A 20,053-nucleotide genomic window follows, 5' to 3' on the forward strand; every position below is an offset into this window, starting at 1 on the left:
AGCACAATGGCAACGAGTCGTTTGCAGGTCTAACAATACAAGACACGCTCACAACGCAGGCAATCGGGGCCTAAAGGATGCAGGCACAGAGGTCCAGAAGGGTACTGTCGCAGGCTTGCACGGTGGACGCAGTGGAGGCGCAATTAAATGCCGTGGGCCAGAGCTGCCGAAGAACAAACTCGCGTGGCTTGTTTGAGGATGCGTGCACCAAAAGAGCGAACAATAAGAATGAAGTGCAAAGAAGCAAGCTTTGCCGGGAGCCTCGATGCGGGGAGAAGAGGACAGAATGAACGAAGGGGATCGAAGAAGAGGGATGCGACCTGAAGTCGGAGCGGAGGAGAGAAGAAAGAGGTCGGTGAGAAATGCTAACTAGCAGGGCACATTAGGAGGCAGCCGCAAATGAGGCAGCCCAAAGCGGACAACTAGCGCACCGCCCATTTTAAACGCGCAGGCCACGTCTGAATCGTGCAAACCACCGTCGCCACGAACCGCTGCCCTGCAGTTCTCTGGCCCCGTAGACGCCTGTGCTAGGCGGCGTGGTATTTCGTGCAGCGACGCGCCCCCGTGCCTGGCGTAGACGGCCTTGTGCTACCAACGGCGCAGCTCGGTATCCTCCAGCGACGCGGCCAACGGGTAATTGCAGATATGCACACTTTCCGTCCCTGACTAGACGAGCCGCCTGATAGTGCTGCTCTTAAGACGGGTCCCTTTTTTCCTTTGTCACGCGAACACGAAAGGGTCCAGATCGTATTGCGGCGGCTCCAGTTCCAGGCGTAAGGATAGCCCTTAGTGCCAGCCTGCCCATCGCCGCGTCTCAGCAAGCCGTACTGAGCGTTTCCGTCTGGTCTGGCTCCGGGGTATACTACTGCGAGCGTTCGCCAGGTGTGGAACAAACACGGAGCGCTCCGTCTTCGGGGTATCAGATGTCAAACGCCATTATGCGAAACCTCCACGTGTGTCATGCTTACCCCTGGGGGTTTGCTGACTTCTAGAATGACGTTTGCGTATTCTGCTGTTTCCAAGGTTGACGTGTTCTGTACATACGCGACCACGGATGCTGGATGACAGGGATTATCCATAAGCGAGCACGTGACGCCCAACTACGAGCGACTGGTCAATCTGTGCTTTCCGGCGATCGTGCATCAACCCGCTGTCAATTCTCCCATGGCACAGCTGTCTCCGTCCATTGCGCAGTGCGCCGTCGTGGCCACGGCGCTCAAAGTGCTGCTTTTCCCTGCTTAGTATGTCTTGCTGCACAATTCTGAAGTTTAGTTCCTCGTCCTTGCTGACCATCTCCGGCAGTAAGTCGACCGACTTCGAGGTTCATCGTAACTGGCTTGCTCTAACGCATTCCCTACCCATCAAGGAATGGTATTACGAAGTCAGACAACCATGCCGTCAACGCCACGCAATTGTTCCAATCTAACACACTCCAGAAAACGTCTGAATGGACCTTGGACTATCCGCCGTTCTTCGCTTACTTTGAATGGCTAATGTCTCAAGCTGCACCCTATGTTGATCCTGGCCTGCTCAATGTAAAAGATCTTGGATACAACAGCTGGCAGACCGTATACTTCCAGCGTACTACAGTCGTTTTGACCGAGCTCGTCTTGGTCTACGCTTTGCACCTGTACTTACACACCACCCTACTTGATCTGTCCGTTACTAAATGCTCGCCAGCTATGTGAAGACCTCAAAGTCCAAAGTCACTGCTCACGCCGCTGCACTATCTGTCCTATTGTCACCAGGACTGCTGATAATCGATCACATCCATTTCCAGTACAATGGCTTCCTCTATGGCCTCTTGGTCCTCTCCATGGTCTTGGCCCGCAACAATTCGACCCTCCTATTGTCCGGTCTGCTCTTTGCAGCGCTCTTGTGTCTCAAGCACATCTATCTGTACCTCGCGCCTGCGTACTTTGTCTACCTTCTGCGCGCTTACTGCTTGGGGCAGCGGTCGTCGTTCCCGTATTTCACTATACGATTCTTCAATTGCATCAAGTTGGGCGTGGGCATCGTATCTGTCTTCGCAGCCGCTTTTGGTCCCTTCGCAATGTGGGGACAGATAGGGCAGGTGTTCAGTCGCCTGTTCCCGTTCTCGCGAGGTCTGTGTCATGCCTACTGGGCGCCGAACGTCTGGGCGATATACTCGTTCTCTGATCGAGTCTTGATTTACCGTATGCAGCTTCCCACTACCACTTTGTATCAAGCTAACACTGCCAGTGGCCCCGCGCCTTGGGCTCCATGTTGATCAAGAGGCAGTGAATAGCGTCACTCGAGGGCTTGTGGGAGACACGTCTTTCGCAGTACTTCCGGACATAGACCCATTGATATGCTTCCTTCTTACTCTTGGAACACAGATAGTACGTGTATCGATATCCTGGGTGATAGATTGAACTAACGTCATCCAGCCTGTCCTCCTCCGCCTTTTGTACAAACCCACTTGGGAGGCCTTCATTGGTGCTGTAACGCTGTGTGGCTACGCATCTTTCTTGTTCGGCTGGCATGTCCACGAGAAGGCAATCTTGCTCGTGATAATTCCATTCAGCTTGATAGCGCTCCAAGATCGTCGATATTTTGGCGCTTTCCGACCCTTGGCTGTTGCTGGTCATGTGTCCCTCTTTCCTCTCCTCTACACGGCCGCCGAGTTCCCTGTGAAGACAGTCTATACTATCTTCTGGCTCGTACTGTTCCTTATCGCCTTCGATAGGCTAGCTCCTGCGTAGGTAACCTGACCTTTCTTTCGGGTCTCTGCTAACATACAATAGTTCACCCAAACCTAGGATATTTTTACTTGATCGCTTCTCCCTGCTTTACATCGCTCTTTCGATACCTCTGATCGCATACTGCTCACTGGTCCACGGCCTAGTGTTTGGTTCTCGGTATGAATTCCTGCCGCTCATGTTCACGAGTTCGTATTCAGCCGTCGGAGTGGTAGGCAGCTGGGTCGGCTTTCTGGTAGTTTACTTTGATTTGTAGATGCATGAGTGTCCAATAAGTCTACAAGATAGATATTGTTAATTACACGACCTGGGAAGTAAGCTCTTCTGGATGTGGCAAACTTGTCGTCCCGATATCTTCTTGAGCAGCACTCGTCTAAAGCGCAATCGCATGCTGTCCAGTGGTAGCCTTCAAAGAGGAGCTCTTTCTGCTGGGCCACTTTGGAGAGTCTCGCGGATGTTTGGAATACTCTAAGGGTATGGCACGCTTGCTACCAGTGCTGCAAATAGGAGATATGGCAGCAGCAGTGCGAGCATGGTAGTGAACAAACTCTCCTGAGTAAACTTGATACTGTGAAGATATCGGGGATGATGTTTGTTATGATATACAATACCATGCCTTCCAACGGGCGGCTGAATGTTGGGGCAGAGTTGTTCGTGTTGGTGTGATTGAGCAAGTGGGTCAGGCTGCCCCCAAGGGTTTGCTCGGGGTGGCTCGAGGCATGAGCTTTTCATGACCGATTATCACAGAACTTGATAATGCACAAGGTTTGCCGAAGTTGAAATAAATGATGCATGCATATCGCAGCATGATAGAGCTCATTGCTACGATTCGAAAGAGTCCAAATATGTTGATATTTTGATGGTAGTGGGGTGTGTAGCTTTGACGCGTGGGTGGTAGGGTGCGAAGGCAGTCCTTGCCAAATCAAGTATGGTAACTAGTGCCAAGGGACTACGGGCCTCTTCCACTACCCTCCGCTCGCTTTTCTCCCCCATTGACTACTCTCCGACTAATCCTCTCCACCCTACCTCACAACTTCCCGACTATCACGCTCTTACCACTCGCGAACTCACCCACACGTCACCTAGACGCGCTCTCGGAACTGATCGACGCGTCTCGGAACGCTACTCGGACCACCGAAGACTGCGACGACGATTTCGAAACACCTTTCCTGGCGCGTAGAGACGGACAATCGATCAACTGCCTACAGAGGGGCCATTGCCCCCACCTCTCACCGCAAATTACCTCGAGCAGAGGTAATCGGCGCGCTTCGATTGTCGCGACACTTCCGAAGTTTGCGACGCGGCACCGTGGACGTCGAACAGGCTACATGAGCTAGGGATCAGGCCAACATGGTATAGTTTGGGTCGCGTTATAGACAGGAGCGTGTGCTGATTGTTTTCCAGGTTCTCTACAAGCGTAAACCCGTCAAGTTCGAACCACTGCCGAAGAACCTCGACGACAGCACTGAGGTACGCTACATACCCTGTTGGACCATAGAACATATATGCTAAAGTCGCTGGATAGGTGTGGCATATCGAACAGACTGGAGAGGTCTTCACAGACTATGAGCGGTTCCTTGAGAGGTAAGAAAATATATGGAATGACGTCAGGTAGGTACATGTCGCTCATGAGGTGTAGATTCGACTTCTATCAACAGCGGAGCTTCACATGCCAGGCGACTGGTCATTCAGGCTATACCTATTTCGAGGCCCAGGAGAGCGAGGTAGGCTCCACGTCAATACTCGTCAAGGCCGACGAAGAGGTAACATCCGTGCAGACGGAAGCTTCCAAAGAGATCAACAGCATCTTTCCGGATGGCTTAAGGTCTCCTGTCCTTCACTATGTCCAGTTTCAAGACCACCATCGGATGGATGACCTAGGTGAGTCAGTCTTGCTTGCTTAGCCCAGGAGTGCTGCTGACATACTACACAGTGAATGATGTCTACGATGTATGTCCACGAAGCGAAACCAATACCCACAAGGAAGCCCATGCTGACCTGTTCGCAGCATTTCAAGGAACACTTTATGCTGAATGATCGGGTTTCCGTCGAAGGCGACCACTCGCGCCGCTTCGGCAAGATCACCGAGATTACGGACAGCAGTCGACTGCACAGCATGTTCAGTGGTCAGTCCATGGACGACAACATTCGGACATACACCTACGTCATCACTATGGAAGACAGCGGTGAAACCGTCACCAAATACAAAGCCTCAGAACTCCAGCGCGATCGAAAGACCTATTCCAAGCTCATCCTGAAAGCTTTCCTTCGCAATGCCCTGAAGCGTGAGTCATGGATTGGTGCGCCATGGATGGTCAAAGACAGCTTGGCAAAGAGATACGACATACCCACCAAGCTTCCTGACAAGAAGACCCGGGAGGCTATTTTGGCTGCTAAGAGGGCTACCACTGGCGTACCCAACGGTGTGACCGAACCTGTTCAACAACAATACCCACAGCAGATGCCCAACGGTCATGGTCCTCATGTCAATGGTCATAGACCGCTTTTACCACCTGGACAAGCGCAGCCTACCTTTGTTAATTTCTCCGCAAGCGGCCCTCCGCCCTACGCACAACAAGGTGTGATGCCTCCATGGGCAGCTGGAAACCCTCATCGGCCAGCGTATTTTGCCAACGGCCCGCCGATCAACTACTCTGGACCTCCGCAGATAGTGACTGGTCCACCACCCAATTTCCTGGCTCAGGTGCCGCCTGCCCTTGCTGCGCAATTAATGCAGATGCATGCGCCTGGTCATGGCCCGCCCATCAATTTCCCATTCCAAACCAGCTTCAACCACCAGCAAGGTCCCCGGCCATCAAACCTTCCACAGCCTCAACAAGCGCCCCCACCGCCCCGTACTATTGAGTATGTCAAATACCCATGCGAGGACCTAGAGATCAAGCAACCTCGTCTACAGGTCAACCGACCACCATTGAAGTTCCTCTCCGACGACGTTCCTGAAGGAGTCGAGCCGCCGGCTGACGAGAAAAAGACCGGCATCTTGATGAAGAGTATTGGCCCGTTGCTCTGTATCTGGGAGACTCTCAACGTTCACGATACCATCTACATGCTAGACTCTTTCACCTTCGATGACTTTGTCGACGCGATGCGGTTCTCGCATGAGACAGTCGAGTGTGAATTGTTTGTAGAGATGCACTGTGCAATCCTGAAGCAGATTGTCAACGACTCCGGCAAGATCCAGACGTCCCTACCTAACATGGCCGACGGCGAGGATTCATCAGACGAAGATTCGAGCGAAGAGTCAACGCCCACACCTGAGCCGGAGCCGCCTGTTCGAACTACTCGTAGCAGTTTGAGGAAGTCGGGTGCAGCCCAACTTGTTGCTAAACCACGCACACCCACGCCTGAGCCTCCGAAAGAACTCCACAAGGCCGAGGAATTCGATAACGAATTCGACTGGGTCGAGCAGTGCAAGACTCGCAACTTTGCGGACGGTGGATGGCAGGCAGTCATGGTCGCACTCCTCTACCGCCTTTCCTTTGATCCCGCGCGGAAGGAAGCGTGTGACGAAATCCTTGCTGAGCTTGTCCCTCCTGATGAAGAACCTACCATGACCACCATCGCCACCAACTACGCGAAGCTCGATGTCAACCTCCGCATCTCTGCGCTCGAGATGATTCTGAATCTTACTGTTGTCACTGAGAATTTCCGCGATCAGCTGGTCGCTGCCGCCCAGGAAATGACTCGCTTGCGCAAGGAAAAGATTGAGTACCAGCGCAAACGCAAAGAGCTGGCTGATGAACTTTTCAAGCTGGATTTGGAGCGTAAGATCCACCTTCCTGCCAACACGCCGGCGTCGCCTACGGATGCCAAGATGAATGACGACGTGGATGCATCCATGACGAGCGTTAACGATGGGTCTAAGGAACCTGCCGAAGCCGAAGCGGACGGTGGCAACGATGCACCTACTTCCAAGGGCAGGACCCGTCCGGCGAACAAGAACAAGCGCAAGGCGGCTGCTGAAGAAGCTCGTAAGGAGAAGGCGAAGAAGGCCAAGGCAGATGCTGAGAAGACCAAGAAGCAGAAGGAATGGGAGAAACTACTACAAGCAATTGAGAAGAAGAAAGACGAGCTCAAGGAGTGCGAGGACAACATCAACGAGCTTGACGATGATCTGCGCGAAACTCTTGTGCATCGTAGCAAGATTCTTGGCAAGGATCGATTCTTGAACAAGTACTACTGGTTCGAGCACAATGGTATGCCATTCGGCGGTGTCCCCAATAGCTCTACCGCCGAGTACGGGTACGCAAACGGACGAATCTGGGTACAGGGACCGAGCGAGTATGAACTTGGCCCAAACTTGGAGGAACCTGCCCTGTCTCAAGACATGCAGCGCTTTGGCTACACTATCCCGCAGCGTAAAGAGCGAGAAGAAGGCCCGACGCACCTGTCCAACTCGAACCAGTGGGCGTTTTACGACGACCCGGAGGACATTGACAAGCTACTTGCGTGGCTCGATGAGCGCGGCCATCGAGAACGTGTTCTGCGCAAAGAGCTACAAGCGTTCCGTGACCGTATCGCCGAATACATGGTCAAGATGCGGAAGCATCTGGAGGACTCCAACAAGCCCCAAGAAGAGGACGATGATGACAACAAGACAAGAGTGTCGACGCGAAACAAGACCTATGTCGACAAGGACACCCCCAAGGATCGCTGCTTGCTCTGGACCAACAGCATCATGCGTGAGGAGTTTGGCCACAACCACGTCGAAGAATACGAACCGCCAAAGAAGGGCAAGGCGAAGCCTGTCAAGGCATCCAAGGCTAAGGGCCGAGGCCGTTAATGCAGTCTCTTGGTGCCACAAGCCCACGCAAGAGGCGAAGCAAAGTGGAAACGACCACAGGCTTGCTCTAAACCAAGGCCACAAGATGTATATCAGCCTACTGGGCAGCAACGTATTCGAGGATAACGAGCTCCACAGAGCTAGTGAGGACTTTGGCAACACCGCAGTACATTTACGAATGACGACACAGCATACTTTGGCGATCTACGGCGTTTTGATACCATGAGCCTTGGTGCTCAAAGTACATGTTGAGCATTTTAGGGAGTTCGGAAGGATGCAGAGCTGACTGCCATTGCGATGGCCAGTCTTGCCAGCAGACTTGGTTCATGGTTTTAACGGATATCTATCTATGGCGGGTTCTTCGGTGGTGTGCTCAGTCGACATTCTGTCGATCTTGACGTGCATGGCGTTTAGCATTTGTCAAGAGCGCACATTGTCAGTATAGCTAGAAATACCAAAACGAGATTGAATTAGTTTCCGTGTGTCATGTGAAGTATCAGTTCCAGCGCTGCATTCCACGTTCGGCATGAATTCTTGAACTGTTCATGTTCGGTTGGTACCTAACACCTGACTAGCTGGCCATTTCGGGTTAGTACGCGATGCGCGGCTGCTTGACGCGACCGGAGGCCGCCATCAGCAGCGCATGCAACCAGACCTGTCGCCTTCCATCAGCAAGAGACATTTTAACATCGGATACGTCTCCACTACACTTGGAAAGATCCCTCGGAGTGATTAGAGGTCCACCGAAGCACTCCGCAGGCGTCGTAGAGCCGCCAACATGGCTACGAATGGCACACGAAAGGGTGAGCTGAACTCCGCACCCCTCCCCGGCGCCGCTACGATGGAACTAATGTACCGCAGCACCTTCAGCCACAGAATCTGGAGGCAACTCTAGCCTACTGGACACAAGCGCAGTGAAAGACATAGTCAAATCGGAGAAAGCCAGGATCAAGTTGAAGATCAAGAAGCCGGTACCGAAGCCGTCGATATCTGGGAACTGGAAGGAAAGCGACGCGACCAGTACGTCACCCACAGCGCGCTGTATCTGTACATGCACGTGAGTCTACACAGCGGTCTAACATGTTATTAGACGTCGAGACCAAAGCCCCCGCTCCGTCGACCACCTCGCCTGTGATCAATCCTCTGGACGAGAAAACGATTGCCGGCTTCCCCAGCGGCCGACCCCTAGACGATAAAGTGGACACAGTACAATGTAAACACTGTCGCCGACCCGTACTTCGCGCATCGTCTGCGGCGCATATTCGTGAATGCTTGAACAAGAAGCAGGAGAAGCTAAAGAAGAAGAAGGAGGCCAAGGAAGCCAAAGATGCAGCTCTGCGGAAAGAGAAGGGCGAAGATGACGAGGGCGGCAAGTCGCGCAAGTTAGCCATCAAGGGTGCCTCGATAGACGGCGATGGCGCAAAGAAGGGCAAAAAGCGGAAACTCGACGGAGACGCGGAGAAGGCGCCGAACGCCAAAAAGAAGAAGAAGGATGAACCCAAGCAGAAGGGAGCAAAGCCCAAAGGCCCAGTCGATGTTGAGAGGCAGTGCGGTGTCTCTCTACCGAACGGCGGATACTGCGCAAGAAGTCTGACTTGCAAGAGCCATAGCATGGGTCTGAAGAGGGCCGTTCCAGGACGAAGTCTACCATATGACATGTTGCTGGCGCAATATCAGAAGAAGAACCAGGCTAAGATTCAACGTATGTATCCCACAATCACCCAGCTAGAGACATTGTGTACTGACATATTCTTAGGATCTCTCATTGATGCCAACGCGCCCCTCCCCGAAGATCTCGAGCCCTCGGGCGCTGTTGATTCCGACGAAGAGAAAGACTCTATAATGGCTGCCCTCTCTCGACATCGGCCACGGCCCATGGCAACATACACGCATACCTCGCAACGCTCGAAATACCAATACATCCGCATGAAAGGCATGATCCGCTCAGCACTTGGCGCGCCCCCAGGCGGAGGCGGGTCCATGTTCTCGGGTGGTGATAATATGAGCACTGGACGGGGGATGGCACTCGGTATGATGGGCGCGCCACTGAGTGCCACCAATGAGCACTTTCCGCAGAGCGTTGGATTCGGCGCCCCGCTGAGCGCTGGTCTGGATGGTGGAGCAGGGAGCAGGAGGCCAAGTGCTATCGGTACAGGCGGACCCCGACAGATACTCCCTGGACAACTACCCGGACCTGGCCAACAGCGGAAGGGCAGTATAGCGAGTGTTAGCGCCATCTAGGAGGAGGCTCTTCTTCCTAAAAAAGCCATGTTGGAGGAGCCATCCTATGCTACGGGTAAAGACAATGACGAGGAAAAGGTTACGAAGACGAACGTTGACAATCCATGGGAGGGTATGGGAATCGAAGCGTACAGAGATGCAGTGGCGTTCACGGATGGGACATGACTTTCACATGATGGCTTTACATGGGGTGGCACGCTTCGGCAGGGCTATGGAATGTACCCTTGGGTTTGGTTCATGTATTATTTGGGGTCGGGAGTTTGACATGATACCCTCTCAGTTTTTTATGATTACCAGGAGTATTAGACGTTGATATTCAATGGCATTCCTTTGATCTTTGCAGAGGCCTGATCTCTAGTCTAATGCTGACGAGATACTGGGAATGCTTCTAGGGAAAGACGTTCAAAAAATAACATGGCTGATGTGCGGCGAAAGCGGACAGTATCTTAGTAGACGACCATGTTATGACTCCCCTTGCATACCCCAATATCCCACTCTCTGTGCTTTGGGTACCGTCATCTTGAAATGCAGATCATCCTCATCCTCGCCGCTTCCCAATGCATTATCGTCGTCGTCTCCAATATTGTATTCTTCATCGTCACTTCCATGGCGGTATTTGGACTGGTACAAATTCCGATCAAACTCGTCGTCGTCACTCATCTCGTCCTCTGGATAGTCGTTGGCGTAGTAATCCTCTGCATTTTCGTCTTCGTCATCCGTGTCGAACTCTCGGTCGCTGTTCTCGTCATTGTCCCACCAGTCTGCGTCCTCTTCGCTGATAACTAGAAGACCGACCGTGCCTGTTGGAGCGGGGGCGTCTGGTAGAACGGGTTCCCGGACGTAGTGATCGTATACGTATTCGCTGTCAATATCCATGGCGTCGCCATCTGCCATTGTGCCATCTTGGGCTGCGAGGGCTGCAGCCTTGTCCGGGTGCCGTTCTGCAAAGCGTTTCGCTGGCACTCTGGGCTTGTGTTTCGAAGGCGAGGGGAGGGGTATTTCGAGATTGTCTACCTTCTCCACCTCTTTTGACAGGGCTTCCAGGTTGCGCACATCGTTTTCTGAGGGCTCGGTGACGGGTGGTTTCCGGTGTATCGAGGGTTTGGCTGAGTGGTGTAGTGCGCTGCCGGCGCCTGGCCGCTTTCGTGGTCGCGGTGTAGAGTCTGGTGTAGGTTCTGGTATTGGCGCTTGCACTTGCCCGCCTGTTGAGATGTTTTCCTTGGTGACCTCTTGTTCCTCTACGAAATGCCGTTTTGCACCAATCCTGGATACGGGATCGAGGCGAAAACGGCGGGCGAGAGTCGGCGTGGGTGGTGTTGATTCCTGTTGGACATCGTCGCCCGGCTTGGTGAGACGCTTGTATGCAAAGTCGCTGCTTCTTTGTCGCTTGATGTCCTTTTCGGCGTGTTCGATCCTAAGAGAGTCGACAGGCGCATCGGTGCGCTTCCGCTTGATGGAGATTGTATTGGGCGGGAGTTGGTATGACATATTCGTGGCAACGAGAGAAGATGTAGTTCTAGAATACGTCTGGTCTATTCGACGCTCGCAGCTAAGTATTTGGTGGTGAAATGGTGCAGCGAATCGGAGGGGCAGCGCGGGGAGGTGACATCAAAGCATTCCACATGCCGCGCAGGCAGAGCCCCAGTCCACTAGCGCGATCTACACCCGCGTGTCACCCGTCGACTCTCGAGCGCTCCCACGCGATATGATCATGAGTCTTACTAGCGCCGACACGGCTTGAACATGTCCACCTGTATTCATTTATACATTGTTCGTCTTCCTTTTCAAGACGTCTCTTCTCCGTAGAAGTGTATCGGCATCTCCGCAACTCCGCAGTACATCCCCGAGAACACCTCGAACGCCTGGAACGCCTCGAACGCGACGACACTTCCCATCATGGATCGCATCCGGCAGATATTCGATCGCGAGAACACTTCGGCATCGTATGAGCCACTAGAAGGAGGATCTGAGCGGCCAGATGGCGAGCGTATCGAACGCGAGGATCAGGCATTCTCGTGGACGGACTATGCTGTCTTCACCCTGTTGGGTGTCTCCATGCTATGGGCTTGGTAGGTACCTCAGACACCACTGCAGCCATGATACTGACTGTACTAGGAACATGTTCTTAGCAGCAGCCCCGTACTTCCAGCGACGCTTCGAGTCCAGCGATAACCTCCTCCGCAACTTCCAGTCCTCCATCCTCTGTGTCTCCACCGTAGGCAACCTCGGCTCCATGATCGTCTTGACCAAGCTCCAGGCTCGTGCCAACTACCCCAAACGCATCGTCGCATCGCTCGCCCTGAACGCTGTCGTCTTCACCCTTCTCGCCATATCCACAAAGTTCTTCCTGAACATATCCGTCGGTGTCTACTTCGCTTTCCTCATGGTCATGGTGTTAAGCGCCAGCCTTGCCACAGGCCTGTGCCAGAACGGCGTCTTTGCATATGTATCGGGCTTTGGAAGAGAGGAATATACCCAAGGAATCATGTCTGGTCAAGGCATTGCCGGTGTCTTGCCTTCCATCACCCAGATCATATCGGTTCTGTCTGTGCCTAAGAAGCAGCATACCGACGGAGCGCCGCAAGAGTCTAGCACCTCTGCTTTCATCTACTTCTTGACCGCCACGGCTGTCTCCGCTGCAACATTGGTAGCCTTCTTTTACCTCCTCTCCAGGGCTAGCTCGAAGCAGCGCATGTCGCTAGCATCGTACGACCAAGGACCCGAATACGGTCCAACTCACAACGAGCGCAAGAGTGTGCCACTGACAAGGATGCTGAAGAAGCTCTTCTGGCTCGCCGGCGCCGTCTTTATCACCTTCGCAATTACCATGTTCTTCCCTGTCTTCACGCCACAAGTACTAAGCGTACGCGATCCAGCAACGGCTCCTCGCCTTTTCCAACCAGCAACTTTCATCCCTCTAGGCTTCTTTTTCTGGAACCTTGGTGACCTCATGGGTCGAGTGGGACCCGCTCTACCTGCCCTTCGTCTTACGCATCGTCCACGCCTCTTGTTCTTTCTGTCCATCGCGCGTGTACTCTTTATACCCTTGTACTTCCTCTGCAACATTGGTGGGAAAGGCGCCGCCGTCAACTCCGATTTCTTCTATCTCTTCATTGTACAGCTGCTCTTCGGCATAACAAATGGCTACTTGGGTAGCAGTTGCATGATGGGTTTCGCCGGGCGGGTCGAACCAGAAGAACTTGAGGCAGCAGGAAGCTTCATGTCGCTATCTTTAGTTGGCGGCCTTACTACGGGAAGCTTCCTCAGTTTCTTCGCAGCACAGTCCTCGTGATCTGGGTGCTTCTGATAGCATGATCTTTCCACGCGACTAGCATCAGCGGTCTCGTTAGTAGCCAGGGATGTGTATAAAAGAATTCATGATCAATACAGAATCCCTCTATCCATCGCCCCCAAGACAATGGCTACAGAAATTATCTACATAGTTCTCAGATTCCAGTTCCACCTCCGTACTGCTCAGCAGACTAGGGAGGGTGGGAAACGTACGAGACCCCGATTCAGCTGGGCGGAGAAGATCCGGGATAACCAGGATTTCCCCCAGCCTGAAGACCCAGACAACACATACGATGAAGTGGATGTGAAAGCTTCAGACGGTGGACGGTGGAAGACGAAGTTAATCCATAGCAAATCTTGCGAGGAAGACGTGCGAATCTCTGGTCATAACTCCATTGAGGAGGTCGCTCAGCAGGACCTGGTCGATGAAGCGAAGAAGCATATAGACGGGTTCAGGGCAACTGGTATCAAAGTGATAGGAGCTCCAAAGTCACTTTGGGAAGTTTCGAAGCTAAATGATCACATGATGGATAGCGCTTTTTACGTTGTTCATCAGCCGACAACGCTTGATGATGGGACTACGAGTGTCATGACTAGGTACTGGTGGCAAGTTTTTGCTGTTGATTTTGGGAACTAGGATAAACTAGGGACATATATGGATCAAACCTAGGTGGTCGCGGGTAGTAGCAAAAATTGAGGCATGCTTTCACACAACCGTGCTAGTTTGTTAGCAAAAAGGGTCTCTCTACACAAAGCTTGTCCATCGCGAGGCCTAAGTTATATTACGAGTACATTCATCTCCTATTCCCAGCCTTCTTGTAAGAAGTTGCACAATACCCAAGATGTCTGTCAACTCCGTCTACCTGGTCATCCATTCCCACTCACGTTCCGAAGACAAACCCTCATTCCGCGTCGCCTCCGCCGAACTACCCAAGATTCCTTCTCAGTGGACCGGCCACGATCGCATCCAATATGCATACACTAGTATTGGCGTCACCATGTCCCGTACCACGCTCGCAGAAAAATGGTACATCGAACTAGAATACCCCAATAATTCGGAGCAATATCTCGAGATTGTTGCGTGGTTCAATGATTTAGAAGCGGCGGACAAGAAGCTTGCTGATTGTGTGTTGCAAGGCTGTAATCCCAACGCAGACACGGACGAGGAAGATAAGACGGGGAGGAAGAAGGTGAACGCGACATGGACAGATTCCTTGGACGGCAACACAGCGGCATTCTACCGCATCGATTCAAGGCAGGAAAACCTCGACGGGACATTCTCACAAGCCATGCGATCTCACTGGTGGGAAGTAATACGCGTCGATCTCGAACAGCCAGACGTGTACAGCGCGAAATGGAATGAGAAAGACCGGTCATCCTACCTGGAGACTTCGGAAAGGATCAACTCGCTTCTGACTTTGAAAAGGGCTCAGGGGCTGAACGAGCAGGAGTTGGAGGAGTTGGACAGGCTACAGAAAGGATTGGGTTGGGTGGGTGTCAAGAGGGTTAAGTCGCACGATTATATTGGTGGGTATGTCAAGCGGAGCGAGGAGGACAGCGATGGAGTTAAGGAGTATCTCAAAAACGAGAACGTGCAATACAGTAGTGAGGATGAGGAGGATCTGAGGGTGAGGAAGATGGAACCAGGCTACTGGAAGCTGGACGTGGAGGATCGTGAGGTCATGGGGGACAATGTATGGGGCGACAAGTTGTAGTCGCACGAACGCTGCGAGGATCTGTCCGTTTTTGTTGCATTTCAGTCTTTTTGGAATATTCATACATAGGCATGCTCTTTACAAAGCACCCAGTTCCTTCAACTTGCTAATCATGCCATCCACATCGTCAACCTTGACACCACCCTTCCGTGGTGGTGGCTCGGTGACCTTTACTGTCTTCAATCTGATCTCCGTGTCTAGCCCATAGTCGCTCAGACTCTTCTTGTCCAGCTTCTTCTTCTTCGCCTTCATGATGTTGGGTAAACTAGCGTATCGGGGTTCGTTGAGGCGCAGATCCGTGGTGATGACCATGGGAAGTTTGGCTTTGATTGTTTGCACACCACCGTCGACTTCTTGGACTACTTCGACGGTTTGATCGTTGATTGTGACTTTGGAGGCTTGTGTTGCTTGCGGCCAGTTGAGGAGCCCTGCGAGCATTTGTCCTGTTTGGCCGGCGTCGTCGTCGATGGCTTGTTTGCCTAGGATTACAAGATTGCTCTTTTGTTCGTCTACTACTTTCCGTAGAAGCTTCGCGACGCCCAGTGGTTCTAGAGCGTCCTTCTCTTCTACGACTACGTGTATGCCTCGGTCTGCGCCCATGGCCATGGCTGTGCGGAGGATGTCTTGGGATTTGGGGACGCCGGCGGAGAAGGCGACGATCTCTTCTACGTTGGGGGCATTCGCGTGGTGGCCCTTCTTTTCGCGCATGCGGACGGCTTCTTCGATGGAGAGTTCGTCGAAGGGATTCATCGAGTGCTTGACGTTTGCGGTTTCTACGGCGGTTTGGGCGCGGTTCACGCGGGGTTTGACCTGATCGTGGTGTCAGTGCCATTCGCTGTTGAGACAGGCGTCTTGAGTGCCATCATCCTCGGAGCCATTCTTTCAAGCCTCCAAGTCGAACATGCATGCGCCATGTTCATGTATTAGTGTAATGGACGTACCGCATAGTCAATGACCCGCTTGACGGGCACTAATATCCTCAGTCCTGACATTGTGTGTATGTTTCCTCCTCAGCACCGGGCAGCGTAATGTTTCGGGGGTATCACCGGTAATGATGTGAGGAACCAGGGTGGGGGATAGCATCGGAGCTGCTTCTTACGTTCGCGGTGCTTAGCCGAGGCTTTTTCCGATGTCCGCGGCGGCCTTGGCGGGGCGATATCGTCTGATCAGGAAGCGCCACTCCTGCGCACTTGAACTGTGTAATTTAATACATGATTTTTCAGTATACTTCGCAGAGCTGGTGGAACTTACTTTCGTGGACATCTCCCATGTCTTCATATTTGCGGAAGAATAAGCCCATCAGACATGCTGGCAGCTTACTTCCCTGCTTGATTGTTCACGATGCCGGATCATGTGTGGCTTGCCCCTTCGTTTGATGAGCTGAGGATTGCTCAGCGCATCTTTATGTTATTATAAAAAGACTCCGTCTACTGCTCTCGAATTCTTCAGTTCCAGACCCATCCTTTTCGTTCACAGTCAAAACCACATTGGCAAGGGCTTCGCACATCATGCTCAATATTCTTGTTATCACACTAGCAGGAGATCTATCCACGCCTTTCGGTATATCAGATAAGATTGCGCCTCGCCTGATACAACGAGCAGCGGTCCACGAGTCGCGAACGGTAGAAGACGCTATCGAATGCCTCAGTACAGACTGGCCAAATGCCATTATAGTCCAGAGCAATCTCATCCTGGATAACGAAGAACCGAGCACCACGCTACGTAATCGTTTGATCGAACGAACGAGAAACGGCTGTACCACAATATTCACAGGATACTTCCATTGGCCAATGTACAGAGTGGAAGCCTTCGAGGCTCTCTTCAAGGACCGTTTCGGGCTTCAGTGGGAGTTAGTAACAAGTGAGAACGTAATTACTGATCTTGTACAAAACGATCCTGGTTTGCTGCGTACCACGGTCCTCTCCCCAATAATGCAGAATCAAGACCTCTTGCTCCGAGGCGTATCTAGAGAACAGGCCGTATACCGTGCTCGACAACAACCGGAACGTCTCGCTTCAGTGGCCTTTGCAGCAGTAGGCTCAGGAAGGGTGGGTTTTATAGGATGTGGAGGTGACGAAGTGGACAGACTGGTCTTGGCTATGTGTGGATTAGACCGTCCCACAGATGCTCCTGGGAACTCTTTGAAGAGTCACCACGGAGACCATTGACTTTACAGGTGTACTCACCATCCTTTTACGTCGGTTTCTGGATTCGAATGAAGATACATAGATTACATATTCAAGAGTTACCCAAACCCTCGGCAAACTGTTGACAGCTGGCGCAAAACCCGAAGGTTCTAGCAGCGTTATACTCCCAACACTGCTGCGCATAGTCTGGTGTGGTCGTCCCACAGCCATCACCTAACAGAACACAGTCGTACCCATTGCTAAATGCATCAGTCAGGGTTCCACCCACGCACTGGTCGGTATTCACTCCTGTGAAGAACAACGTCCTAATACCCTCTTTATCCAGAAACTCTTTGAGGGGTGTCGTAGCACCCCACATCCCGCTCATCCTGTTCTTATGGATCCAGACGTCAGGCCTACTCTCCAACTTGCTGCCTTCGACATACATGGCATCAAGTGGAGGGTAGAGCGCTGCATTCCAAGAATCGCGCATGAGTAGTTTACCCCCCTCTACGGTTTTCCCGTCTGGAAACTTGAGCATCCCGCAGTCAGCACCGATACCACGGTAGAAAGACTGGTTTTCTTTGCCATGTCGATCCATGCTCACGCTTCCTTCCTGGTGTCCAAAAGCGTCGTCGGATTTAAAATCGGCATCTTCCGGAATGGAGAAGAAACCAAATGCGCGTTTCACAGCTGGCGGCATCTCTTTGGCTTCTTCCTTCGTAAGCCCCCAATTTACCCATACGATTCTGATTCCAGCCTTGCGTGCAGCTGGGATAGCGTACTTGACTAACTGTTCGCAGGCAATGTGACCAGGACCTTTTTGACCGCGGCCGAAAGCTTCGGAGAGAAAGAAGTTTTGCATGTCAATGATGACAAGGGCGGATTTCGAAGGATCGATTGTGATGGCATCAGCTCGTGTCTGGATGGTGTGTGTGGGCCCGGTAGTTGGTGACGAGTGCGTAGAGGGATGAGTGAGGTCAAAGCCATTCTTGGTAGAGTGCGACCAGAAGTTTGAAGGTGATCCTATCAAGGCTTTTCGATGACTGTTGAGAGGGATAATAGACGACATGATTGTGAGAACAGATGTTATGCTAGATTGAAGTGATCAAAGATCGATTTTTGATGGTAGATTGTGCTTAATGTCTTCATGAAGATGCAGGATGGTATGTGTTAAGTAGATAGATGATCATACTGGCGATGAATATAAGTCTTCAAGCAGTCATCGGATGCTGTGGCCACTATCAGAGTGCCAGATAAGGAAGGCCAGTAGCTCACCTGCCGAGGTGGGGTAGGCCGGGGTAGATCCGGAGATAGTCGTTTTGTCGAGGATATGACCAAGATGTCTTTCAACACACATATGTATGTCTAATGCGTAGTACGAGATCGATCTGGAGTGGAGATCGTTTGCGCAGAATCATCGAACAGTTGCGTAATTGTCTGATGGACACTTCAGATGAATGTAGCTTCTGAAACGATACCAGGCTGCGCGTATGAGCGCGGCGAACACGCATGATACACTGGAAAAGAATGGAGTATGCAGGACATGGTCTCCTACTGGTTGTATTGGCTGTTACCGGGTTCCCGCAAGCCGCAACCTCGCAACTTGCACAAGCTGTGGTGCCTCTTCTTTGTAAAGGGCCGCGCTGTCAGAGTCGACTATCAGACGCAAATAGTCCCTGTATTCTTCTTCATGACCAATAGACTTGTGATACTCCGCAAGTTGTAACATGGAAGGTTTGTGTCCAACGACAGACGCCACATGTAACCACTCTCGCGCAAGCTTCGCGGCGCTTCCGCGTCTCCAGGTCAGTAACCAGTTGAGCGCATGTCGTATGCTACCGTTTTCTAAAACAGACGAGTTCGATGCTGCCACTTCTTGATAGAAGCCAGTGAGGTCCAGTATGGCTTGTCTGTGACCGGATGCTGCTGCTTTGCTCGTATACCGCAACCACTTTTCGCTTGTTTTCGGCTCATAGGCTGCGAGTTCGTAGTATGAAAGCGGATCATCACCTTCGAGAGCGCCTTTCTGGAAATATGACTGGGCTTCTGCCTGTACTTTCGGATCTTTGTCTGCCTTGAGTAGATAACCGAGCGCATTCCAGGGTGCTATAAGAGGAAATTGCATCGCATGCGTTAATGGCCTTCCAGTTTGATCATTGAGAGTTGAAGGCTTGATGGCTTCTTGGTATGCTTTTATGGCCTCTTGCTTCTGTCCTGCTTGCTCAAGGAAGAGTCCTCTTAGAGTCAAAACTTCAACTACTAGAGTTGGAGTCTTTTCCAAGGTCTGCAAGTCAATCGTGTCGAGCAGCTGGCGGTATTGGGCGATATCTTTCTGTGGAAAGAGCCTTGCAATCTCTTGAGCGGGCTGGTTGCCCAAACTGCCAAGGTAGACGGCAGTCAGGATGTGTACGATCGCGAGAGGATCCCCAGCGTGCGCACATCCTTGCAGAAGCATACCAGCGACTTCTTTGTGCTGACTAGGAGGCAGTCGAGCTCTTATCTCTGGATTGCTGAGATCGGGTACTTTGAATGTGGCCATCGCAAGAGATGTAATATCAATTAATCGGGCGTTGTATTCTGCTCATGTCAGTGCCACTATAGAGGGGAGTATGGGCCGCGAACCTACTCTCGACTATCCGCAAAACGTTGTCGCTATGGGAAGTTGTTTTCGTTTTCGCAACGAAGTCATTGTAGATGCTCAGAGCCGTACGCGGCTCGATATTGAGTACGCTTTGTTGCTTGCATATGGTGTAGAAGCCCAGTCGAGCGCGAGTATCAACTTCAACACGTGCTTTTGGATCCAATTTTCGGTTGATGGAATAATTCTGGGTTCGCATGCCTGTTGCAAGCCAATGCGAGGCCATCGGATATCTCGTAGCATTGTAGCGGATGGCTAGAGTTGTTTGACGCGATCGGCACGACAAACATGGCTCTAGACGCGCGACTGCGCTTGCTGAGCGTAATACTGCGCGAGGAGTCGACATAGTTACGAGATGACTGCTCGACAGTTGGTGAACGGCGATGCGGTAATCCTTGGAATTCACCAGGCCCGCTAGTCTCGGGGGTCCGCAATGGCCGCGAAATCTTGGCACGCCAGAATCTTTTCCACATCGCGCGATCCACCAACGCAGCAGCGACAAGAACAGCCGC

At 52.1% G+C, this 20,053-nt stretch overlaps 8 protein-coding genes across 8 annotated transcripts; 4 read left to right on the forward strand and 4 right to left on the reverse strand.

Moving 5' to 3' along the window:
• Positions 1-1,164: 1,164 nt before the first annotated feature.
• J4E90_006402 (uncharacterized protein) lies at positions 1,165-7,527 on the forward strand (the record flags this gene model as incomplete). Its single annotated transcript, XM_051435947.1, has 12 exons — positions 1,165-1,241; positions 1,303-1,381; positions 1,437-1,630; positions 1,681-2,177; positions 2,224-2,363; positions 2,412-2,722; positions 2,769-2,856; positions 4,128-4,193; positions 4,249-4,307; positions 4,363-4,604; positions 4,657-4,673; positions 4,732-7,527. 12 exons carry the CDS (start codon positions 1,165-1,167, stop codon positions 7,525-7,527), a joined length of 4,566 nt encoding a protein of 1,521 aa, XP_051289741.1.
• Positions 7,528-8,305: 778 nt separating this feature from the next.
• Positions 8,306-9,768, forward strand: J4E90_006403 (uncharacterized protein; the record flags this gene model as incomplete). Its single annotated transcript, XM_051435948.1, has 4 exons — positions 8,306-8,330; positions 8,389-8,547; positions 8,618-9,229; positions 9,284-9,768. 4 exons carry the CDS (start codon positions 8,306-8,308, stop codon positions 9,766-9,768), a joined length of 1,281 nt encoding a protein of 426 aa, XP_051289742.1.
• A 462-nt stretch (positions 9,769-10,230) lies between these two features.
• J4E90_006404 (uncharacterized protein) lies at positions 10,231-11,256 on the reverse strand (the record flags this gene model as incomplete). Its single annotated transcript, XM_051435949.1, has 1 exon — positions 10,231-11,256. One exon carries the CDS (start codon positions 11,254-11,256, stop codon positions 10,231-10,233), a length of 1,026 nt encoding a protein of 341 aa, XP_051289743.1.
• A 408-nt stretch (positions 11,257-11,664) lies between these two features.
• J4E90_006405 (uncharacterized protein) lies at positions 11,665-13,060 on the forward strand (the record flags this gene model as incomplete). The annotated part of the gene is made up of 2 exons (XM_051435950.1): positions 11,665-11,837; positions 11,884-13,060. The coding sequence occupies 2 exons, from the start codon at positions 11,665-11,667 to the stop codon at positions 13,058-13,060; spliced, it is 1,350 nt and encodes a 449-aa protein (XP_051289744.1).
• Positions 13,061-13,901: 841 nt separating this feature from the next.
• J4E90_006406 (uncharacterized protein) lies at positions 13,902-14,774 on the forward strand (the record flags this gene model as incomplete). Its single annotated transcript, XM_051435951.1, has 1 exon — positions 13,902-14,774. The coding sequence occupies one exon, from the start codon at positions 13,902-13,904 to the stop codon at positions 14,772-14,774; it is 873 nt and encodes a 290-aa protein (XP_051289745.1).
• A 78-nt stretch (positions 14,775-14,852) lies between these two features.
• Positions 14,853-15,766, reverse strand: J4E90_006407 (uncharacterized protein; the record flags this gene model as incomplete). The annotated part of the gene is made up of 2 exons (XM_051435952.1): positions 14,853-15,584; positions 15,716-15,766. The coding sequence occupies 2 exons, from the start codon at positions 15,764-15,766 to the stop codon at positions 14,853-14,855; spliced, it is 783 nt and encodes a 260-aa protein (XP_051289746.1).
• Positions 15,767-17,012: 1,246 nt separating this feature from the next.
• Positions 17,013-17,972, reverse strand: J4E90_006408 (uncharacterized protein; the record flags this gene model as incomplete). The annotated part of the gene is made up of 1 exon (XM_051435953.1): positions 17,013-17,972. One exon carries the CDS (start codon positions 17,970-17,972, stop codon positions 17,013-17,015), a length of 960 nt encoding a protein of 319 aa, XP_051289747.1.
• Positions 17,973-18,473: 501 nt separating this feature from the next.
• J4E90_006409 (uncharacterized protein) lies at positions 18,474-19,442 on the reverse strand (the record flags this gene model as incomplete). The annotated part of the gene is made up of 1 exon (XM_051435954.1): positions 18,474-19,442. One exon carries the CDS (start codon positions 19,440-19,442, stop codon positions 18,474-18,476), a length of 969 nt encoding a protein of 322 aa, XP_051289748.1.
• Positions 19,443-20,053: the final 611 nt, after the last annotated feature.

Source organism: Alternaria incomplexa, assembly GCF_024043165.1.
Source record: "Alternaria incomplexa strain BMP 0042 chromosome Unknown scaffold_9, whole genome shotgun sequence".
NCBI classification, from domain to species: Eukaryota; Fungi; Ascomycota; class Dothideomycetes; order Pleosporales; family Pleosporaceae; genus Alternaria; species Alternaria incomplexa.